General features: G+C 41.9%; 1 protein-coding gene across 5 annotated transcripts in view; it reads left to right on the top strand.

The window, feature by feature from the left end:
- The window catches only part of PDE5A (phosphodiesterase 5A), a 104,155-nt gene that overhangs the window by 41,891 nt on the left and 40,394 nt on the right, over window positions 1-21,870 (top strand). For all 5 annotated transcript variants that reach the window (XM_075929817.1, XM_075929816.1, XM_006112599.4 and 2 more), the window contains exons 4-9: window positions 4,646-4,717; window positions 6,235-6,324; window positions 6,659-6,796; window positions 7,980-8,047; window positions 11,952-12,060; window positions 16,347-16,431. In XM_075929817.1, coding sequence (XP_075785932.1) covers window positions 4,646-4,717; window positions 6,235-6,324; window positions 6,659-6,796; window positions 7,980-8,047; window positions 11,952-12,060; window positions 16,347-16,431 — 562 coding nt within the window. The remainder of the gene's footprint in view (window positions 1-4,645; window positions 4,718-6,234; window positions 6,325-6,658; window positions 6,797-7,979; window positions 8,048-11,951; window positions 12,061-16,346; window positions 16,432-21,870) is intronic.

Here is a 21,870-nt window from a genome sequence, read left to right as displayed (position 1 = left end):
ACTGGAGTCGATGCTAAAGCAGTGGTCTCATTTCCACCCTCATCCATGTGAGCAGTTCAGCCAGTTGCTGGCCACATGTATTTTTGGTGGTTAGGAGGAGTTAGAGAACCCATGTGTGGCTGGCTGCTGAGAAACAGCTTTCTGTGATCAGAGGATACACACAGAGTGGTGAACAAATAAACAAAAGCAAGTAAAATCAGCAGGGGAATCATTACAAAATCCAGGCTGGGGGTAGGCAATGAACCTTGGCCAGAAGATTAAAACTCAAAATGGATTGCTAAATTGTAAGGTGGGGATTATATCTGAGTTTCCTTTGAGTACTAATCTATTTAGTGATGGATAGGTTGGTAAATGGAATTGTCAGACATTTTTGAATGCACACTTTTGAATTTTCCCTCCCCCGGCCTTTTGAATCCTCACCTTCTCTTCAAAATACGTGTGTATGGGGTGGGAGGTGGGGGGAGGGAGACAGGGGTTCCTGCTCCAAGACAAAAACAGAAATGTAAGCCTTGATCTATCAGTTGCACGTGTAAAAGGTCTGCATGATTAAATGTTGTTATTCCGGAAGGGCCCTCAGTCTCCTGAGACATGATAAGAAATAATAGATCAGATCCTGGACCCTTCAGTGTTTGCTTTATCACTGGTCTGTTGGTTCAAAGCAACCAAAATCCCAGTTTAGCTTCTCTCAGAATTCCTCTGGCACAGATCTCAGGATGGGGGACCAAAGGTGTTGTCCTTCCACCTTTGCCAGCCTCAGGCTCACAGCAGCTCTGTGCTGATTATAAATCTGATCCAACAAGTATCCCCTACAAGTAGATGATGGCAAAACAAAATTACTGTTCCTTTTTTTTTACCCTTTCTTTAAGGTAGTTTATTCAAATGGGACCACATTGACCCATACTATGAGAAACATTATTCAGTGTTCAGTTGGCTACCTGCATTAATAGATACACATTGCATTAGCACTGAGAATTCTTTAGTGCTATCTATAGAATGCTGTTAAGTCAGACTATCCTAAGGTGCCCTGGGAGGTGAAAGAATTCAGCACCTGCAGGAGGCATGCTGCAGCTTGTCAAATTATTTAGCAAGTCAATTTCAACCATATTTTGAGCAAACATTGCTCTTCCAGGTTTATTCTGCACCTTTTATCAAAATCAGCTACACTACATTGAAGGATCACTTTTTTGTCTGAATTTCTTCTCTGCAGTAGATCTCCTAGGGCATGTCTACACTAGGAACTTATTTCAAAATAACTTAATTTGAAATAATAACTCCCAAAATATCTGTTTCAAAATTGTGTGTCCAAACTACAGGGAAGCCTCGAAATTAGTCCAAGGCAGCCTTCCTTAATGTGGATGTGCTACCTTGACTTAGAGCTCCAGGAAGCACTAGGAAGTAATTACTCTGAATGACTCTGGGAAGTAGTTACAGTAAAACTCCGATGGTCCAGCATCTGACAGTCCGGCACTCCTGATGGTCCGGGCAGCCGGACCATTGGAGCTGCTCTGCCCCCAGCTTCCCCGATTCAGTCGCTAAAACTGACCAGCGCTGAATCCGAGAAGCAGGGGGCAGAACAGCTGGAGTGCTGCTGGGTAGGTCCAGTAGCGCTGCCCCTCCGGGCTGCGGGACCAACCCAGCAGCACCCCAGCTGTCCCGGATTCAGCCACTGCTGAAATTGACTAGCAGCTGACTCCAGGAAGCCCGAGACAGAGCTGCTCTGCCCCAGCTTCCTGGAATCAGCCGCTGGTCAGTTTCAGCAGCAGCTGACTTGGGTACACCTGGGACAGAGCAGCTGGGGTGCTGCTGGGTTGGTCCCCGCAGCGCCGAGGTTTGGCGCTACCAGACCAACCCAGCAGCCTTCCAGCTGCTCTGTCCCAGGCGTCCCGATTCAGCTGCTGCTGAAACTGACCAGCAGCGGCTGAATCGGGGACTCCTGGGGCAGAGCCGGACTATCAGAAGGGAGGGCTATGAGGGAGTCTGGGGTAGCATTCCCCACCCCACCCCGGACCCCTCATAGCCCCCACTTCTGATAGTCCGGCATAGCCGATAATCTGGCACCCCCTGGGTCCTAAAGGGGCCGTATTATCGGAAGTTTACTGTACTTTGAAACAGCAGCAGTGGAGCATCTACACTACCACTGTTTTGAAATAACTATTTTGAAATAAGCATCATTTGTCATGAAAAGCAGGGTTATTACTTCAAATTAACCAGCCTCTTATTTTGAAATAATGGGTTTGGTAGTGTGGACTAATTAATGATTACGAACTATCTCTAAATAATTCCCTAGAGTAGACCAGGGCCTAGAATGTGAGAAATTCAGATCTTAATTGACCTCTCTTGTAGGATTATTTTCTGTATTCTAAGAAGCAACATTTTCATCTTACAATAGAGAACATTATGTCAGGAAACTTGAAATCAAAAGTTCTCCACAACACTTTTGTATACAAAAAAGATTCAGTTAGGAATGTAAAGTAACTTGAAGTTAAACAAGCTTTTATAAGCATTTGTCCTAGAGGGAAATACTTATGGTCTGTTGATTTCTCTAATCATTTCACAGATTACAGCAGAAAGTATTTTTCTGGTTAATGCGACAAGGGCTGTGTCTACACTGCACCCCTTTTCCGGAAAAGGGATGCAGATTAGACACTTTGGAATAGGCAAATCCGCGGGGGATTTAAATATCCCCCGCGGCATTTGCATTAACATGGCTGACGCTTTTTTCCGGCTTGGGGATAAGCCAGAGAAAAGCGCCAGTCTAGACGTGATTCTCCAGAAAATAAACCCTTTTCCGGAGGATCTCTTATTCCTACTTGAAAGTTTATTTTCCGGAGAATCACGTCTAGACTGGCGCTTTTCTCCGGCTCATCCCCAAGCCGGAAAAAAGCGGCAGCCATGTTAATGCAAATGCCGCGGGGGATATTTAAATCCCCCGCGGATTTGCCTATTCCAGAGTGTCTAATCTGCATCCCTTTTCTGGAAAAGCGGTGCAGTGTAGACACAGCCAAGGGGTTTTTGCTATCGGGAAAGTGATTTGATATATGCAGATTACCCAATATGTCGAGGATCTTTATATGAGCCTTTTGATGTTCATTCCAATGTCTATGGGAAGACAACAAAAACATCTGAAAGATGTTGGATTTGTCCAGAGCTGTAATAAATAAGGGCATTAAATGTGGACTCAGGCAACCTAGGCTCAATTCCTAGGTAAGTCACACTTTCTCTATGACCTTAAGTCTGTCACTTTATCCTGTGCCTCAGTTCCACATCTTCAAAATGGAGTGCTTCCCCATAGTGATGTTAAATATCAGTTAATTGAATAGGCGATTAACCTCATGAATTCTTAACGGTTAATTGACTATTCTATAGTCTCTGAAGGTGGGGCCAGCAGCCAGTGCGCTCCAGCCCCACTCCCGAGGAGCCCCCTGCTCAGGGTGCCAGGCGGGAGCTAGTATGTGAGGGGAGCCAGTTTAAAAAACAGCTCCCCTCGTGGACCGGGTGCCTATCGCTCTGTGCTGCTGCCTCTGATACAGGATGGCAGCAGCCCCTTTTTGGAGGGAGGTGGGGGGAGGGGCTCAGACCTCCTGGGCCGGATGCAAGCTGGGACTGATCTGGGCTGCCTGCTCACCAGGCTCCTAATACACTTTAAATGCAGAGCTGCAGTGAGGGTAGGTTCTGGACCTGGTGCAAGCCAGAACTGACCTGGGCTGCTGGCCAGTCCGCTAAAAAACATACTGGTGGCGGGGGGCAGGGGGAATGCGTGTAGTCTATAGCATTAACCTATAAGCTTTTGGTTAATTGACTACACTATTACATCCCTACTACCCCACCTCCCACAGAAGCTACAAGGATGTAATACATTGATTGTGATATGCCCAGGTACTATGGTGGCAAGGGCTGTATAAATACATAGATAGAGTGCAATATTCACATGTTAATAGAGGAAACATGCCTTTGTTATGGTGCATACTTAATGTGCTTTTAGAAACACCATAACATTTCAATAATTCCTTAGTGTCTGATGAATACATGTGAATCTGTTAAGAATATTACATCTATCTAATCTATCTATCTATCAAAAACTTTAAAAACAGCGAACAGTCCTGTAACACAAAATAATGTAGATAGTATCATGAGCTTTCGTGGGCACAACCCACTTCCTTTTTTTCTGTCTGTATGTCTGTCATGGACTAGGACTCCATTGTGCTAAGTGCCGTATAAACACAGAACAAAAAGATGTTCCCACTCTCTTATCTGAAAGACCCCCTACAAACAAGGGAAACCAGCTAGCTGACTGAGTATGGAAAATGTCATCAAGTGCTCAAAGTAAAGAGAATGGCAAGGTGGGGGAAATATCTACAGTCTTTCTGTTATAATAGGTTAGGTGTCAATAACAATAATAGATAAAAACATTCCATCAGCAATACGATTTTTTAGTTGACAACACCCAGTATTAAAAATTAGTCTGTAATTTGTAAAAATACATACATGAAAACCATAGACAAAATCTCTAACTAAGCAAATGTTGAGTATAAAAGTACCTGTAATCAGGGTTTATAATCTTCTGTAAACATTACTTTGAAGACAGTGCAGAGGTAGATTCCTTCTGGTTACCTAACTGTTCTTTATTTTATTTTCATTGTATTAGGTTGTTGGCGTAGCTCAAGCTATCAATAAGAAATCTGGAGTTGGTGGGATATTCACAGAGCAAGATGAAAAGGTATAAAGGATAGGGTGTGTGTGTGTGGCTTTTTTCTTTTATGACAACTAGAAATCTTGAAATTAAACAAACTGAATTAATCCTTAAATAAGTAAAAAATAGTTTGATGAAACAGTAATTGTTTCTTTTTGAGATTCTGCAGAAATGGCCATGTGAGTCATTTTAATTTCTGGGTCAGTTTGGTTTCTCTCTCCTGTTAAGACTCAAAATGTTTCCATGCTTTATTGAATGTATTGTAAAGGGGTGTAGGCCTAACAGCTAATATCTGAAAGTCACCTTATCTCAAAGGAATGTCCCAATGGGCACTCAATATCAGCTTAACATTGAAACTAAAGCTTGCCAAGCAACTTTTAAAATTACTATATAATTTAATTTCTGTGTACCCTAGTAGTACAAAGAAATAAAGCACCGGATAAATTACAGTCATGTCTGACATAATCAGTAGTGCAGAAAGCACATAGATTCTGAAACTGTCACATTGCAGCCACTTTCAGAATGCTCTCAGACTTCACATGCAAACTGTGGTGCACCACGAAAGGTTGAAGTGAGGCCGAAGAAGTTGACTCAAGCCTTGGCAATAACAAAGTAAGAATTTACTCCTTCCCTGTTCCAGTGGAATGCATAATGAACATCTGCAGGAGCTCAGAATTAATCCCTTTCCTCAACAGAAACAGCTCTTGGCTTCTCTAAGCAAGATTCGATTTCCACTTTTAAAAATACTTAATTCCTTGGATAATAGATGCTTATTTTGTGTGTTCAGTTTTTAATGGCAAGATTTGTATTGGCAGGGTTGGGTTGGGTCCCCAAAACTGCTTCTTATTCCAATGTAGTTTCACCAGGATAAAATATGAAACTCAATCATTTGTCTACAAAAAAGATGGGAGATTCCTAGTAAGATGGCAATAAGAGATTAAGACCAAACAAGAAAAAAACTGTGTGCAATTAACAAAAATAATCTTCAACATACCAAAGCAAACCTGTAGAGTCTATAGCTGAGTGGATTTCAGGGATTTGTTTTGGTTTTTGCAGTGATTAGTTTTAAGTGGGAGTATACTGCTTAAATACATGGACCGAAGAAAGGGGACCTATTCCACAAATAAGGCATATATTGAAAATTATTTTTTTTCTTTCTATGTATTTACAAGTTGTCCATAAAACAGTAGTGCCTGAATTCTAACCATAGCCAATTTGAGTTGATGGACTTTTAATAAAAGATTTAAACAAACATTTATATTGAAGCTGAAAGCTTGGAAACAGAACATAATAAAAACTTTCAGATACACTCAGAGGGCATTTTGGGTGTGACAAACAGTATTATTAGAAACAAAAAAATAAGAACTTTTCTGGGTGTAAATAACAATTTGTCAGCTCTCACATGTTGTGAAATCATTTTAGGTCTACACCTCCATCCCACATAGGATTCTGTCCCTAGTAAATACTGGAGATAAGACAGAGAAGCATAGGTGTTTGTAGACATCCTCTTAATTAAGTCTTGATGTTTAATGATCTGTTTTCAGGATTTTGCTGCTTATTTGGCATTTTGTGGAATCGTTCTTCACAATGCTCAGCTATATGAGACATCACTGCTTGAAAACAGGCGTAACCAGGTATGACCAACAGGTTTAATCTAGCCTGGAACATGGGAATTGTGACAGGCAGGTAGTAGTGTTTGTTATCTACAACTTTTGATTTTCGTCATACGGTAGATGTTCCTTGTTTATGTTATTTATTTGTTTCCTTTGCCTCTCCCATCAAAGATATTCACAATGGATGCCATTAATGACATCACACATAGACTGCTGCCTTGCAAAAACTTGACTTTGGTCATATAAATACATTTTAATTTATCAGACTGGGAAAAAAATTCAAGAGTAGCAAATATATTTATAGTTTAATTCATAGCTATTTGAATTTTCACAAAGGCTTTCATTTTTTGTCTAGGTGCTTCTTGATCTTGCTAGCTTAATTTTTGAAGAGCAACAATCTTTGGAAGTAATTTTGAAGAAGATAGCTGCGACAATAATCTCTTTCATGCAGGTGCAGAGATGCACCATTTTCATAGTAGATGAAGATTGCACTGTGAGTATCCAGTGTAGTTTTATTCTTTATTGGCCCCCTGGGTCAGATCCTCCACTTTATTCTTACATTCTGATCTGGTTACATTTTACACCCACTTTGCACAATGTAAATTACTACACAAGTGCAAGAAACTGGAGAATTAGGCCTCCACTGTAAAGAAGAGGGAAGACAAAAAGGAAATGGTTGCAGTGTACTCTTTGTTTGCAGTAGCAGGTATCTTCTGTTCACACTTTTTATTAGCCTTCCATCACTGATCCCTATGAAATTTTCTGCTCCCATTCTCATGCCTCCTCATCTCTATATGACATCCATTCAGTGTAATTGTCCGTTCTTAGGAGCATGACCTCTCTCTAAATAAGATTCTGTAGTTTGATGCAGCCATTTTGCACTACCAGCTGGTGTAATCTGTCTCTAAGGCCATCTTAATTATCCCAGAAAGGATCACCCTTGAGGTAAGTACATTCCTCCCATAACAGAGAGCTGAGGTAGGCTGTAACATCACTTATTTGCTTTGCAGCTGCTGTAGCAGAGAAAAGGGGAGTGGCTAGAGGAAGAATGACATGGCCAAGACCACCTGCTCTGACATAAGTTAGAGCATCACTTGAGGAGAAACTGCCCTGCAGAGCATAAATCGAAACCCAGGATATTGCCCAGTTCCTCTCTGCCCCAATTTCTCATCTGTACAGTAGGGATAATGATAACTCCCTGCCTCATAGGGGTGTGCAACAGTAAATTCATTGCTGTTTGCAAAATGCTCAGAGACTACAGCAATAAGAAGCTATAAGGAAATCTATTAATATATTTAAGGAGTATTAATGCTCTAGGACTGACTACATACAAGCAAAGTAACATAACTGAGGTTGATCCGGAGCTGGGTGAATATTAAAATAGACTCTTTGCTGACAGTTCGCTCCAGAGGTAAACATGTCTTCCCTCACTTGGGGTCAATATTTCCCCGGAGATGCAAGGGACTTCAGTGACTCAGGGAAGTTAAATTTCCCTGTTCTGGGCCAGAATTGTCATGGGATACAGGAGTACAAAATACAATTAAATATTTATCTTTCTGCCTTAAGGCAGACTCAGTATAAATAATTGCAGCTGACTTTCTCCATATTGCTATTGTTACCATTCATGAGGATTATTACTAATTTCTATCCAATAAGAATCATTTTTGTATTTGTAGGAATCATTTTCTAGCGTGTTTCACATGGAGTTTGAGGAATTAGATGATTCAGCTGATGTCCTGAAGAGGTAAAACAATTTATTCTCAATTTTTGTTCATCTCAGGCAAATGGAAATGACTAAAGAGACTTTGCTTTTAATAACTGTTCATGACAAATAACTTCAATAAACAGAATGGGGCAGTGCATTATCATCTACTGTAGGCTAGGCTTTTACACTGAAAGATGCATGTACCATTCCCACTGGTTTCAGCGGAGTTGCTCTCACAACTGTATCTAAGGACAGCTGTCTCCTTGCAGTGTTTTCAAAGTTAAATACCCCTGCACAATGTGTGCTCTTTTTCCTACACTGTTCTATTAGTTAACACCCCAAAGGCTTGTTACCCTTAATTTTTAATAGTCTCACAGAGGTAGCTGTGTTAGTCTGTGACTTTAAAAACAACGAGTAGTCCTGTGGCACCTTGGAGACTAACAAAAAATATATTTAGTATCATGAGCTTTCGCAGGCAAAACCCACTTCCTCAGGTGAGATGATCTTGATAATAAGCCAGCACAGCCAACTTTCAGTGGCTTCTAATGCATGGCTCCTATAGCCCCCCTATATGTGGCTCACAGAATTGTACCTTCCTAAGCCTTTTTCTGTGGATTTAGCAGGCTTGGGAACCAAGAGGAGCATACCTGGCTCTCCCCAGCTACCTGTTGCTTGTCCTGCCCCGTTGTGACCAATAGAAGGGTCATTGGAAGTAAGCAGCAGTATGTGAGCCACAGTACATCGCACCATTGTCTATCACCCTATCCTGCATGCATACAATGCCACTCTCCTATTGCAGAGCCTTGGCAGAACATTGCCAACTTGGCACTTTAATGGGATGCCTTGCTAGCTTACGTGTCAAACAGGGCAGGTATTGGAATCTTAGAGAAAAACCTGAGATTTTGGGACGTGATTTTACACTGAAAATATTCCTGCAGGATGGGAGCAGGGAGGGAGGAGACTTCACACACTTCCCCCTCGTCCCCAAGCCCTGATTGGCCAGAGGGCAGGGAGGCGCATGAAGCCTCCTGCTCCCTGCCCTCCAGCGTGTGGGTCTTAGAGTCAACCGCCAGGGTTAACTCTAAGCGCCGCATATTCCTCGGTCTCTAGGCCCTGATTGGCCTAGGGGCAGGGGAGCAGTAGAGCCTATGTGGGCTGGATCAACCCACTCAGCGGGCCGGATTCGGCCCATGGAGGCCCTTTTGCCCACCCCTGGACTATCCAGTAGGTTTGTGCTGATGTAAAAAAAGCAGAAATGCAGTTCAGATAGGCACAAATCTCTGTTCGAGAATTTACCCACAAGGACATTCATAAGAAATGTGAAGACCTATGCTCAGTTGTAGAGCAGGTAGTAAACATAGTTTTAGCCATTAGTATGATCCATGCAGCCTACTGAAGGGGACATAAAAGGCACTGTGACATGCCTTAGGTAGAATAAATTACTACATGAGGTACACTATGATACTCATTGCATAATCTGTGAGCTGAGTCAAGCCAAAATCATACCAATCTTCAGAAGTGCAGTTTGTCCCTAAAAGAATTTGTTACACAGAAAAGAACTCTTTTCTGTTTGTAGTGTTGCGCATGGATGTTTTGACATGTGCCTTTTACAGCTGAAAAATAACAGAATCCTACTCACAAGTCAAAGAGAAAATGCAGAAGCCAGATGGGAACAGGTATATCGATAGGAGATGGGTGCTCCCCCAGAATGGGAGGGAAAGGGATAGAACAAGAGCTGAAGTGCCTTAATTATATAGCACCAAGCAATTAAAAAAAGAGATGATTGATTTTTGTAAAGTAAATTTATTTTTGTAAAGTTATTTTAGCGGAAACAGATGTTCTGTGTCAATAATGCAATCCCAATGTAATTAATTGTTCATTCATTCTAAAAGCATATTTTACATGAACTTAAAAGCAGAAAATCAGAAATGTGGCCATCTGCTCTCCATTTAAAAATGTGAATTTCATCTATTATTGATTTTTCAAATGTGTCAGCTTTCTAGATGCATAGTATTTTTGAAGGGTTCTATTTCTGTGAACACACATTCGGCCAATGTCATATATTATTCTGGGACTGATGTGGCTAAAACTATGCTGTGTATATCTATCTGTCATTCATTTTTTTATCCTCCATTCTTGTAGATCGCATTAATTTATTTTCTAAGTTTAGCATTTTTAATACATTTGTAACTTTCCTAACATGTAAGAATATAATTTCCTCTGGATGCTAACACAAGGCATAACTAAGTCTTAGGGTTTATCAACATCAGAAAATTGCACTGGCTGATCTTAAATAAGTTTTAAAACCAATTTACTGAAATTGGTGCAAACCCTTGTGTGGATGCTTATATTTCATTTGAAATCAGGCTTATTTCAGCTGAGCTTAAATGAGTTAGGTACAGATTTAAACTTAAATGGAAATGTGTGCTCGTGAGGTTTTCACCGGTTTAACTAAAATGGTTAATTTTTAAACTTGAGTTATACTGGTGCAGCTTTCTCATGTAGACAAGGTCTTAGCAAAACCACAAGTATGTAGAGAGAACTTGTATGGCTTTTAATAGACATCACTTGCGTGCTTGGAGAACTAAATACACCCACACATTTCCTTCTTCTTTTCATTGTAATTGATTAAACAAAATAAATACAAAGCATCAGAGATAAGACTAATGTTACTCTCAGATTATTGTTAACTGCTTGGTTTTATGTAGTGATGTGCCATAGTCCAGTTGAAGGTGGGTCTCTGCCTACCAGAGCTCTGGGTCATTGGGCAGCCACTCTGCCTCATTACCCACCATGCTCATTAGCACATGGGAAATCAGCCAGCTGACTTAGTGTTGTAAGTGCAGTCCTGTAGCCCACTCCACCAATACATTCAGTATGACCTGGCCCAGCCCTGTCCAGGGCAGGGCCGCAGCCAGTTCCTGGGTCTCAGGCCTAGACTCAGGCTGAGCAAACAATGAGTGAGCCCAGGCCCTAGCTCAGGACGGGGCAACAAATAGTTAAAGAGCTCAAGCCTATGCTCAGGCTGAGGGCATAGTCAGTGAGCATAGGCCCTAGCTCACGGCAGGGCAGCAAATGGGTGTCCTAGCTCTGGTGGAGAGCCAACAAGCACAGGCATTTTGCTTAGAGAAATGAAGGGAGACTACCAGCCACGGGTTGGAGTGGCGGGGGCGGGAGGGACACAGGCCCACCCAGCCCACTGCGTCCCAACAGAGCCCTAACAGTGGCATACCAATTTGCCACTGAATCAGTGGGATCCTGACCGCAACACATTGACTCATTCATGGGCACTGACTCAGCCACACCAGGGTCAGCTATCCCTGGGCTGCCCTCCTCCTCCCAAGGTGTACCTCACTCAGTAGTAAGTTGTCTGGGTCATTGCAGAATGGAACCTTCCTCAGGGTTGGCAGCTTGTCTGGGTTGAGGTCTGTCTGTGGGTTTGGCAGTCTTCGGCTTCTTTTAGGTCTGAAGAAGCTTCCCAGTTTGGGAGTTCAGGGTAGGCATCTGGCTCCTCCAGTAGCTGGGCTTCCACTGTTCTCTTGGCTCTGCCTTTTACATTTCCTGTCCCACCTCTTGACTTCTGGCAGGGCGGTAGGGTGGGGCAAGACTCTGCTCATCAGGGCACAAGGAGAGATTCCTCCCCATCTGGGTCAGTGGGTCAGTGGCCTCGCTACTTGTGCACAGTATGGAATGGTTGGACCTTTTCATCTCTGTTGGTTTAATTTAAATGAATACAAAAATGGGGCTGTCTGAGTCATTTAACTATAGCACAGGGCACAATTTTGTGGTGTGTGGGAGATGGTGGTAGATCTGTGCGTAGGAACTTACCTTTCACTTTGATTTACACATGATATAGTTTACATTTCCTTAGCATTATTGCATGACCCGATGTCATACAAAGAATGCCATGAATAATGCCTGCCTGCCCTTGTTGTTCCTTCAGGGACTATGATGCAAACAAAATAAATTATATGTATGCTCAATATGTCAAGAATACCATGGAGCCTCTTAACATACCAGATGTCTGCAAAGACAGAAGATTTCCATGGACAGTAAGTAAATTGAAACTGGGTTTTAGAATCCAGTAGTAAAAAACAGATGATTTTTGTTTACCTTTCATGTATGATCAGGTCTTGTGTGTGCTATACTTATTACCACTACCATTGCTGCATGTATTGTCTACTGACACTCAGAACTGTTTAAACATAGAGGAAGATACAGTCCCTGCCCCCTAGAGTTTACAAATTATACAGTTCTAACACAGACTGAGTCAGGGTAGCTGGAAGATGGATTCATCACAAAGAAAATTATCATTAAAATAAATCTAACTATACTTATTTACTAGATAATACATGTTCTTAGGTCAAGAAAAGAAGTATGTTCTAACGGAAGTGTAAAGGAAGACAGGATGGAGGCTTTTCACTTCAGTCCTGAGGACTGGCCACCACAGTTTTCTGGAATAGACTCAGAAATTCTTTCCCCCACTTTTGGTCTAGTAAAGGTTAGGCATGATATAGACATGAACTATTTGCTGTTATGAGGAAGGCACAAGTGCACTTCTCAACACTTCATGCTTCCCAGTCTGCAAAGCAGCATAAGGAAGACCCAGCTTGTGTCAACGTGTCCCAGAGACCACTTGGATAGAAGCTGGAGATTAAGGAAGGAAGGAACAATTGATAACAAACAGACCGGTGTGGTGTAGTATTCATGCAACAGATCTAGTGCCTTGTCATCCCTATAGCACAAAGCAAACCTGTCACTGTGTCTGAAAAGCCACCCATACCCCTTATTACTCTTTTGCAAAACCAGATTGGTTTATTATTACATAATACATTTGTAGGGAGCCTCTTAGTGGATGAGGGAAATAGTGGAGGGGGGAAGGTTGGAGTGTATTGTTGTCAGAAGACAGCCTTCGACTATAATCTCTCCCTTCTGAGGTCAAGAAGTAGGCATGGCAGAAATACAGTGTCCAATAAGATTTTTCCTGTTACTGTATAGTAGGGGTTGCTGTGATTCTACTTTCAGCTGTGGATGGTTTATTCACATTAGGAGCTCAGAGTGCATTTTGCAGAATTAATTGTGTGTCTAGCTCCTGAGGGGGCGCTTAGGGGGGAGAGACAAAATGTATGTCCTGTATTTAGGCAGACAAAGAAATAGGTGAATATTTGGCAGAAAATTTAAAATACATAAAAAAATTACCTAGGGAACAATTTTAAACAGCTGTTTGTTAGGACAAGGCCTTTGATTTGGCAGCAGAATTAGAATTTTCTGCTCATGCAGAAATTCATTGTTCCATGGAATCTGAAAGATTTATTATGCCTGAGAAAAACATTGACATGCATTTACTTTTGGGCTATGTCTAGACTGCAAGCCTCTTTCGAAAAAAAGCGTCTAGACATACTTTCGAAAGCCTCTTTCGAAAAAAAGCGTCTAGTACATGCAAGCAGTACTTTCAAAAAAGCAAGCCGCTTTTTCGAAAGAGAGCACCCATGCAGTCTGGATGCTCTCATTCGAAAAAGCCCTGTTTTCATTCAAGAATGACTTTTTTCGAAAGAGCACTTTCGAAAAAAGGCGTTCTTCCTCGTGAAATGAGGAGTACCGCCGTCGAAAGAAAAGCCACGTTCTTTCGATTTAATTTTGAAAGAATGCAGCTGTAGTCTAGACGCAGGTGATGTTTTTTCGAAAAAAGGCTACTTTTTTGTACATGGGCATACATGGATAAAGAGGAAACAATACTACTGCTGGAGAGGAATTATGGATAAGCTATTTTTTTTAGCATAATGACATTGAGTCTTTATACTGCTTTTATATCTGTTCTCCCTTCCTCCCTCCTGCCATCTCTCCATACATTTGACCATTGGTCTGTTTTCTCTAAGCAATTCGCATTGTGGAGATTCTCAAGTGTCTTTGGATTAGGCCACATATGAACATTACTTTGGGGTCATTGGTTCCTTTCCTCCACCAAACATGTAACTAGCTTTCATGAAAGCCCTCCTTCAGCGTCTCTCCACTGCACTTGCTGGAGGGTTAGACTGTTTCTCCACTACAGAGTTTTTTCCGAAAAAAACTTCGCTTACGTCCACACTGCAATCGTGTTCTTTTGAAAAAATATCGAAAGAACAGAGGGTTTTTCTGACATTGGTAAACCTCTTTCTATGAGGAAAAAGCTTTTTTCCGAAAGAGCGCTTTCAGAAAAAGGCATGTGTGGACAGGGAAGAGGGAGTTCTTTCAGAAGAAGAGGAAAGAGGAGAAAGCACAGCTGCCCTGGTAGCCACTTCATCCATAGTAATAACAGCTTAAATGCCAGCTACTGTCCATTCAGTGGGGACGCTTTCTTTCGAAAGATTTTTCGGAAGATCTCTTCCGGAAACCTTCTTCCGAAAGAAGCCTGTAGTCTAGACTTAGCCTTAAAAGGGAAAGAACATTTGGGACAAATGATGGTTGCAGCTTGGAAAAAAGGTTAATGGTTTAAACATTCAACAATAGGGGAATCAATGGGAAGACAGAAGAAAAGGAAACAAGAGCAGCAAGAACAGAAGGCAATATTAGTGAGGGACAAAAGAGGAGAAAGTGGGAAGGAAAAATGAAGTGAAAATGATAAAAATGACAGTGTATACAGAAGGGAAGTAGGTGCATGAAGAGAGAAGAATACAAAGAATAGAAAACAGATCTTCATAGAGCTGATAGAATAATTTTCACTATGTAACTGAAACATTTTCCTTGTCAGCTAACCAAGCAGGAACCTTTTCCATGGCTAAAACATATTAGGAGGGCAGCATGCAAGGTCACACTCCAGTCCACAGTGCCATAGAAAATAACTAATGTCTGTGTGTCGTTTTGAGGAAAGCAAGTAAATCTTTGGTTGAATGTTAATGTTCAAACATGGAGAATTGGTTTATGGGGATGAGAGATGAACCGTAAAATCAAGGCTGTGTGCTAGTTTCTTTTCTCTTCCTCTCAGTTTGGGCTTTCTGACTCTTGATAACCCCCAAAACATTATCAGTTTCTCACCTCACCCTAGAACTGTTGCGAGTTGTTGCACTTATGATTGAACTTGCCCTTGAGTATTCAGATGGACATCCTCATACCTGTGTAATTAGATTACTAAGCAAGTGTATAAAGTGCAGCAGCAGATCTTTAAAGATACATTTGTGTGTACCTGAGATGAGAGTTGACACAGTAGTTGATACTAGTGTAAATTAAAGTGTTGCAGACAAGAGCAACGCAGAATAGGTCACTGTGTTCCAAACTCTGGCATTTCTCCTTATTTCTAGTTAATTTCACAGGTATTGAGGTTCTAAATTGCAAAGAAGTGGCTGGAGTCATATAAAACATGAATCATGACATACCCTTTTGAATGTTTTCTAAAAAGAATAACGAATGCTCCCCTACACTGTAGGCAAAATTTTTGTTTATTTATGCACTCATAGAATACTAGAACTGGAAGGGACCTTGAGAGATCATCATGTCCAGTCCCCTACCCTCGCAGGACCAAGCACCATCTAGATCATCCCAGATAGATGCCTATCCAACCTGTTCTTAAATCTCTCAAGTGGTGGAGATTCCACAACCTTCCTAGGCAATTATTCCAGTGCTTAACCACTTGGACAGTTGGGAAGTTCTTCCTGATGTCCAACTTAAATCTCCCTTGCTGCAATTTAAGCCTGTTGCTTCTTGTTCTATCATTAGAGACCAAGGAGAACAATTTTTCTCCCTCCTCCTTGTAACACTCTTCTGGATTCCTATTTCAAATAGCAGAATAGTTTATGAAGTGATCATGCCTGTTAGGCTAAAGAGAAACTACATCAGGCAGCCAAGAATCAAAGAAACTTCAGAGCTGAAATATTAACATGCTAATATTTTTTCCTTCCCTTATATGGAATCAGACCTTGGACTATACTTTGCTCTCAGTTATCCCTATGAGACACCAATACTGGGGGTAAAAGCAGAATTAAGTCAATTTTCTTTCATTACTTAAATATCTGCACAACAGGTGAAGTGGAGAAGGTATCTTTGAGCCCCATGAATTTCTCCTCAGCCACTCTGAGTTGTAAATCTGTCCCTACTATACAATATAGTCATTTTCATTCTAATGAAAGGAATAACAGTAAAATGAAAGTGGACCCAAATGAAATTCATCTAGAAACCTTGCTATTACTCATTCATTTATGCTTTATTCCCTAGTCCCCATTATACTAGATGCTGCATGAACACAAATGAAGATATGGTCTCTCCCCCAAAAAATGTATAATATAAAAATTAGTTTTATATTCTGCCTTCCTTGCATGGTGCAGATCTCTCTGTAAATTTGTAACTGTATTCTCTATTTGCTTAATAGAATGAAAATGCAGAAAATGTGAACCAGCACATAAAAAGTTTGCTTTGTACACCAATAAAAAATGGGAAGAAGAATAAAGTAATAGGTATTACAATTTTGATTTCTTTATACTTATACACTGCATGTCCAGTCATTAGATGCATGTTATATTTTGTTTGACTGATGTTTTTATATGAGATAAAATGTATATTATACTACTAGTTGTACTAATAGTATTTTTTATACATGTGTATAATTGCTATACAGTAGTCTTCCTGTACAAGCAGTCCCCGGGTTATGTACAAGATAGGGACTGTAGGTTTGTTCTTAAGTTGAATTTGTATGTAAGTCGGAACTGGTGTCCAGATTCAGCAGCTGTTGAAACTGACCAGCAGCTGACTACAGGAAGCCCGAGGCAGAGCTGCTCTGCCCTGGGCTTCCTGGAATCAGCCGCTGATCAGTTTCAACAGTGTCTGAATCTGGACCCCTGGGACAGAGCAGCTGGGGCGCTGCCGGGTAGGTCCCCGCAGCGCCGCACCTCGGCGCTGCGGGGACCAACCCGGCAGCACCCCAGCTGCTCTACCCCAGGCGTCGGCGAGAAAAGCCTGGACTGGGGGGGGACCCCCAGCAGACCAGGAAGACGCGGAGTGGCTTTTCTCGCCACGGGGGTGGCGGGCGGTGGGACCGCGGTGCGTCTGGGAGGTTCCGCCGCCTCCGTCCTCCGCGGCGAGAAAAGCCCCGTTCGTATGTAGGGGATCCGACGTAAGTCGGATCCACGTAACTCGGGGACTGCCTGTATTACAAAATATAATCTCAGCAACTTGACATCTGATATCACAGGAGAAAATTCTTAAACACAATGAAATAGTTGTCATATTTCTAATTCAAGGCACCATCATACTGCTGTCTGTCATTGTTTTACCTACTAAAGGTGAAAAAATACCAATAAGACCTCAAATTATTTTTCCTCTACTTTTTCTGTTTACTTCCTTTGTGCACTTAACAACATTTTGTTAATAATTATTTTAATAGTATCTCTTATATGCAGTTGGAGTCAGTTGTTATTTCTATGGGTCTTATGCCTGGTAATAAGTAAGAGAAAAGCTTTTCTTTTTTTTTTAATTGGAAAATATAAAAATTTGAGACACCTGGCATATAGATTAAGGGGGAGAAGAAGCACCTGCAACTACTTCTAACTCTTCTTTTATGTTGTTTAGATTTTATGTTGATAATGACTTTTTAACATTCAAACACGCTCAATTAATGCAACAAATGTAGTATATTAAAATATTATATTGTTTTGAGGAATAGGAAAGACAGTAGTCTATGGGATGTACTCTCTAATCATATCCAGCTCATTTGTACCACTCAGATGGTGTAAAGTGGTCAGACCTGATCACATCTGGTCAGCAGAAAATCCCCCTGTTGGAGGGGAACGCCCAGGAGGTTTAAGTGCGCTCATGTTGAAATCTTCACTTGTCAAACAACTCCTCTGGCACGAGGGCATTTCTGGACAAGGAGTGATCATGGTGGATCTGCACCCATTAAACATCAGTGGTGCAAATTGGAAATGCTCCATTTGTCATAGGGGTATGGCTGGCCTGATTACTGATCTGGAAACAGTCCTGAGGAAGCCCCTTCACCTCGAGCAGGAAGCAGAGTTCAATTGCCAGAGTGGAACCCTAAGGGTCAAATATGAATTTCTATTAAGTCCTTACATAGAAGAATTCCCATTGTCCTCATTGGGAGTGTGGACTGATTGATGTCAGTGGGAATTCACTTGGGTAAAGACTGTGCCAAAACTAAGGAAGGGCCTCAGGATCTCCTCCATAGGTATTTCACATAGTGCTAGTCTAGACTAGGAGTAAAGATGTATTTTGAAAATAACTAACACATTTTAAAACTTTAATGTGGCCATTGAGACCGTCATTGTAACACGTCATGGTAGACTCTAGGGGTACGTCTAGACTACATGCCTCTGTCGCCAGAGGCATGTAGATTAGGCTACCAGACATAGTAAAATGAAGCGGCGATTTACATAATCGCTGCTTCATTTAAATTTACATGGCTGCTGATCAGCTGTTAGTCGGCTCAGCGCGATAGTCTGGACGCACGGGTGTCGACATCAATGGTATTTGTTGACCACCGAGGTAAACCTCCTGGGACAGATACCTTTGATGTCGACACCCACACATCCAGACTATCGCGCTGAGCCGACAAACAGCTGATCAGCTGTTTGTCGGCTCAGCGCGGCAGCCATGTAAATTTAAATGAAGCGGCGATTATTTAAATCGCCGCTTCATTTTACTATGTCTGGTAGCCTAATCTACATGCCTCTGGCGACAGAGGCATGTAGTCTAGACGTACCCCCAGACAGCTTGGGGTTCGTCTTGACTAACACACCTGTTTAAAATACACCTGGCAGTGCATATTGGAATTTAGGTAGTTAGGAAGCCTTTTGTAAAGAGTTTTGTGTGAAGTATACATGAACATGGGAAAATAATGGATGGGATTCTGGGTGGTACCTCTAAGAGGGCAGCACAGAACTTACAGCCCTAGGGATATGGGAAGCTATAGAGGCTTTAAGCCACATCATGGGTCTTACTATAATGTAGTTTGCATTGGGGGCCTATATAAGTTATGACAGCTTTCCTTGGAGCCGAAGCCCTACATGTGGTGACCCTGCCCCTGACATGCCCCTCCTGCCCCCAGCCCTATCCATCTCTCTACTTCAGAGCTAACAAGGGGGTTCTCCAAGAGCTGTCTTCCTTAGTTATTGCGTTAGAAGAATCCTCCCTGGTCAGATCTGGGTGTAAAATAAATACCACTCCAGATCTTTTAGCCAGAGTCCAGGGCTCAGGGCCTGGATGAGAACCTCACCCTATGTATTCTTAGTCATTACAGTCTTTATGTTATAGAAGTTTAAAAATGTTTTCAGTGAAAATTCTGTAAAAAGAAAAGCAAATAAAAAAGGAGAAATATCTAGGAGGATACAAAGTGCATCTAATGAGTGATATAGTGAATAGACAGTGCTAAGTCACTCTTCACACGCAGTACAAGCGCATGAAACTCTTGCCCAGCAGCTAGGTGTTATCACTATGTCAGAATAATTCAGCATCTATATTCTTTAGCTGGTGGGACAACCTCAAGGTAATAAATGTCACCTTGTCACATGTTTCATTTACTGTTGATGTATTCTTTTAATATAGTCTGTTTTATTATAATGTCTTGTTTGTTGCTTGCACAAAACGTTACTTCTACTCCCCATTACATTTGTGTAAATCTAGAGTAACTATTGAAATCGCTGGAGTCACACTTATGTAACTTATGTAAGTAAAGCTGTGATTCAGCCTCAAAGTACAGAATAGTGCCTGCAGGTGGGTAAATATAGTAAATGTATGGTCTTGTAAAGTTACACCAATATTTACATTTCATGCAGTTATGAGATATTTATTTGAGAAATCAGTGGTTTCAATCACTATAATGTGGGATGGTTGGTACTGTGTTTTGCTTGGTAAGTTCAACTGCATAATGCTTTCATGAGATCCAGATAGCTCTAGATTGTGTCTTATTTCTTAATGCTATCTCTCCTATTTAGAGTAAGCATCTCCATTATTGCTGTAGGTCAGCCACTGATTCCACAAGTGAGCAGTTAATTTTCTTTTTTAAAAACTGAAATGGGAACAAAAATAAGAGTTTTTTTTATAATTTTTGTTGCATTTCACAATGGAGGTCATAATGTTTCATAGTATTGGTAAAGGAGCAAGCACCAGGAAAAGGTGGTTTGGTGATTTAAACTAAAATTATTTTAAAAAGCATTCATCTCCTGCCACCTTCCATTTCCCACTGAATTTTTCACTAAGAGTATGTCTACACTAGCCCCCTACTTTGAACTAGGGAGGCTAATGAGGGTGACCGAAATTGCAAATGAAGCCCGGAATAACTGCCCGCGTCTACACGCGGCAGTGAAACGGGAGTTCAAAGTAAAGCCCTAACTCGAATTAGCTGTTATTCCTCCTGGAATGAGGTTTAACAGTTAATTCGAATTAGACATGTCCCCAATATCCATGATCTCCGCACTAGATGCGGGAACGCGGCCATCTATGGTAGGATGGCTGCCAGCCTGGCCACCAAAGGCCCATGCGAACCCAGAGCAGGTTTGTAAGAAAATCAAGTTGGTCCAGCAAGACCCCCAAACCTGAGCCCTGAGCTTCCCCTCCCCCTTCTTCCCCTTGCTTCCACCTTCCAGTGCCGTCCTCCCAGGTTTCCCCCTCCCCTCTCCCACTCTTTCTTCTCCCCTCTCCCACCTCCTTTCTCCAGTCTCACCAGAGTTTCATTTTCCCTCTTCCCCGGTTTTGTTAAATAAGAGAGTTTGTGTTAATGAAAATACATGTATTTTATTTTACATCAGGAAGGGGGGTTAGGGAAGTGGAAGGACGTGAGGGAGGAATGAGGCACAAGCGACCTGTGGGGCAGACCAGGGAGGCTCTTAGTGCTCCTCAGGGTGGAGCTTTCCCGCAGGGCCTCCTGGATACTGACAGCCCCCCGATGGACCTCCTGGATGGCAGCCTGCAGAAAGTGTAGCCAGGCTCGCGGCAATGCGTCCACAAGAAGCACCAGGCATTTCTGGCTCCATGTTGCAGAGTGCTGTGGTGTCCCGAGTGAGGGCAACCACAGCACACAGAGACAAAATGCTTTGCTGTCCCTCATCAAGTTAGGCAAGCAAGCAGGGAAACCTGAGAACCGGCTGCCCGGAATGGGGGTCCCTTTAAGCACAGGCCTCAGATAGCCTCAGGCAGCAGCCACATAAAGTAACTCCTGACCTGATGCCCTGCAGGACCTGGTTCTGGCTGGCCTTAAATGAGATTCAGCATCCACTCAGTGTGGACGCACTATTTCGAAATAGCCAAATGCTATTTCAAAATTCATTTCGTGTGTAGATGTGTTATTTTGAAATATCTTATTTTGAAATTAGATATTTCGAAATAATGCTGTAGTGTAGACATACCCTTGGAGCTTAAGGCCTGTTGACCCTCAAATGGGATTACAAGAGTTCTCAGATGTAAGTCATGTTATGAACTAACATTTCACTTTCAAAAGTGCATCTGTGCTTTGAGCTGGAGGAGTAACTTTCAGCTCAGGCAGACATACCCACGTTAGTTTTGATTGAAAAGTAGCAGTGTAGCTGTAGCAGGATGGGTTCCACCAGCGTAAGTATGTAGGGGACATATTCGAGCCAACTAGCTTGTCTCACCACTCCATCACCATAGTTACACTTCTGGTTTTGGCATGCTGATTTGATCTGAGTGCACATACAATGTCTCAGCTGGAAATTCTACCTCAGCTCAAAAGTGTGGATATACCATAAAGTCACTTTGCAGCTTTTGAAAATGTTATCCATAGTCTGTAGATTTTCAGGGTTAGAAACCAGATATATGCGCCTTTTCCAGCAGCAAGAAGTAGCACAATACTATAAAATGGAGTCCCTTAGGAACTATCATCTGTTGGTTTCTGACAGCAGTTGCTAGCCAGCTTTCCTACCTCC

Source organism: Pelodiscus sinensis, chromosome 5, assembly GCF_049634645.1.
Source record: "Pelodiscus sinensis isolate JC-2024 chromosome 5, ASM4963464v1, whole genome shotgun sequence".
In the NCBI taxonomy this organism is placed as follows: domain Eukaryota; kingdom Metazoa; phylum Chordata; order Testudines; family Trionychidae; genus Pelodiscus; species Pelodiscus sinensis.
The sequence above is the reverse complement of the archived record's forward strand: the minus strand, read 5'-3'. Positions and strand labels throughout refer to the sequence as shown.